This window comes from Cyprinodon variegatus, unplaced genomic scaffold (assembly GCF_000732505.1).
Source record: "Cyprinodon variegatus isolate N-32 unplaced genomic scaffold, C_variegatus-1.0 Scaffold624, whole genome shotgun sequence".
NCBI lineage: Eukaryota > Metazoa > Chordata > Actinopteri > Cyprinodontiformes > Cyprinodontidae > Cyprinodon > Cyprinodon variegatus.
Genome location: NW_015151077.1, coordinates 113,653 through 116,305, shown reverse-complemented (window position 1 = coordinate 116,305; position 2,653 = coordinate 113,653). Strand labels below are relative to the sequence as shown.

The 2,653-nt window shown below is 35.5% G+C and overlaps 1 protein-coding gene across 1 annotated transcript in view; it reads left to right on the top strand.

Moving 5' to 3' along the window:
• LOC107096440 (stonustoxin subunit beta-like) overlaps positions 1-1,397 on the top strand; it is a 4,767-nt gene extending 3,370 nt beyond the window's left edge. Inside the window, exons 3-4 of the mRNA XM_015393090.1 lie at positions 326-900; positions 949-1,397. Of these exons, the coding sequence (XP_015248576.1) occupies positions 326-867 (542 nt within the window). The 3' untranslated portion in view covers positions 868-900; positions 949-1,397. The remainder of the gene's footprint in view (positions 1-325; positions 901-948) is intronic.
• The last annotated feature ends 1,256 nt before the right edge of the window (positions 1,398-2,653 follow it).

Here is a 2,653-nt window from a genome sequence, read left to right as displayed (position 1 = left end):
ACTTGACGATGAGACTTTTAGACTTAAACCTAGACAGACTTTATTCTCGTTTTGTACACACAGACTGTATGAAAAAATTAATTTCATTCAGTACAGCACTCAAGACATTATAAACTGCAGCAGTTTTAAAAGCAATAGCCCCTATTGTATAGTCATGCAGTTTATCAAACATTAATCATTTGTGTAATCCTACCTGAACTCAGACAGGAGCAGTTGATTTTTTGCCAAAGACTCATAAAGATAAGTTTCAATTGTATAAGAATTTTCCAGTTTTGATTTTGGAAATAAGTTTGTTATTTATTTATGTGTTATTTTTATCTAACAGACTACTGTGATCTCACATTGGACCCAGAAACTGTGAATGGGAACCTCGTTCTGTCTGAAGGAGACAAGAAAGCAACATGTGGACCCTGGCAGCAATATCCTAAAACAGAGAAGAGGTTTAATCGATACCCCCAGGTTCTCTGCAGAGAGGGTCTTAAAGGCTGTCATTACTTTGAAGTTATGTGGAGCAATGAAACTACTAAAGGTATTGGGGTTGGTCTTGCATATGAAGGCGTTCCAAGAAACGGAAATGGCCTGCACACTGGGTTTGGATATAATGATATCTCCTGGTATTTTGGTGTTTACAGCAATAGTTATTGTGTATGGCACAATAGTAAAAAGATGTGGTCCTCTACTCGTCCTTCTGGATGCAACAGGATTGGGGTTTATCTAGACTGGCCAGGCGGCACGCTGTCCTTCTACCAAGTGTCTTCTAACTCTTTGACCCATCTGCACACCTTTGAGAAACGATTCTCTGTACCACTTTACCCAGGTTTCTATATCTGGGACAAATCCACATATGCAACTTTCTGTCCAGCTTAGAATTGATATAACATTGATATAGTGTGTGTGTGTATACATATATATATATATATATATATATATATATATATATATATATATATATATATATATATATATGACATGTTTAATGAAATTGCAATTTTCATTTTATTCTTTGTTATTTTAATCATTAAACTCTGAGTACATAGGTTAGGGAAAACAAACTTTATATATCAATAATACTTGTGCTTTCACAGCCTGTCACTCATTGCTGTAGCCAGAATCATATGACAGGGCACTCCAAGAAAGGATAATATTCCCTCAGTACAAAGCTAGAAAAGGCAAATGACGTCCTACCTAAAACTTTTGCTGCACATGCAATCAGCTGAAATAACACATAAACATATTTAATTTACAATACATCATTAAGATTTCTGAGCGGATGACTCTGAGCAGAATCAGAACTCTGTTAAAAAAAGAATGCCAGCTTAGCTGTGCTGGAAATGCACAGCTAAGCTGAATGTTTTTAAAATGTGTAATTAAGAGAAAAATTTCTAGGTATTCAATCATAAAGCGTCTACTTCTCAGATCCCAGGCGATAACATAATTGATATGCTAACAGGCAAATTGAATCACATTGGATGTATCGGTAGTTCATTTTATTGCTGTATATAATTTGTCTGGCTGAATTCAACTGCGATAAAACTACTTACCTCAATCAGACACTCTTACTGTAGACCACCTTTAACATCTTATTCTACCTTTGCTTAAAAACCAAATTTGCTAAATATTCTATGGAAATAATACAAAATAGTTTTTATTGAATTGTTTGGCAGGTCAATGTGTACTTCCTTATTTTCTGACAATAAATCAGACTGAATTTTACAACCAAAAAATCTTTAGCTAATCTCTGTCCTAGGTTGTGTGTCTTAGGAATTTTTCCCACTCAAACTCAAATAAGCAAGGTTGATCAAAAGTCCATAATTTATTGTTTGGTGCAGGCTAAATATAGTATAGCCAGGTCCTGGAAATCTGTAACCAGACTTGGATGTCTACACTATCAAGCTCTCTAGCCCTGGAGAAACTCACCTTAATGAATAAGGATAAATACTATGTGTTCAAAAAGATATGGGAAAAGTTTTTGCTATTCTTGGAAAAGTTGAATACTCATGAGGATTGACTGAATGTACTCTGGCAAATTCTGCTTCTGTCTTTATTCTTATAGTGGCTGTAAGTCTGTTATCTTCATGTTAATTCCAAATGTACTCACTTGTTTAAAAAATTTATGAAACTAAAACACTGATGTCGGGATGCCTAAAACCAGGGAGGACGATGCCATCACTTCATACCTAGCTTGTGGACTGTGGTTAAATCTCTTGGACTAAGTCTCAAAATACACCCCTAAGATAACAAACTAAAAATATTTTGTCTCACTGTAATCTTTAAATGCTTTTCGCCTTGAATGTTTAATTTGTTAATGTGTTTTCTTTTGGTTTTGTTAGGTGTTTTGTGCACTTGTGAGTTATCTGTCTGTATGTCTCTGAAATGTAAAAAGACAAACAGATTTGGAGAAAAAAAAAAAATGACAGAAAGGGCCCCACCCCTCTTAGGTTCACTTATTGCGTCATCCGATAATCCCGGGACCAACCAGCGGTACCGCCGGGTCTTTGGTGCTGGTATTATTGGATGTGAGTGTTATGTGTGAATGTGTGTCCGAGTTTTATGGGTTTTTTTTCCTTTTTCTGTGGTGCGAGTGGGGGCACTAGGGAGGGAAAGCGTTGTTGAGATTGTGAGTTTTTTTATTTAATTTTTATTCGATATAAAT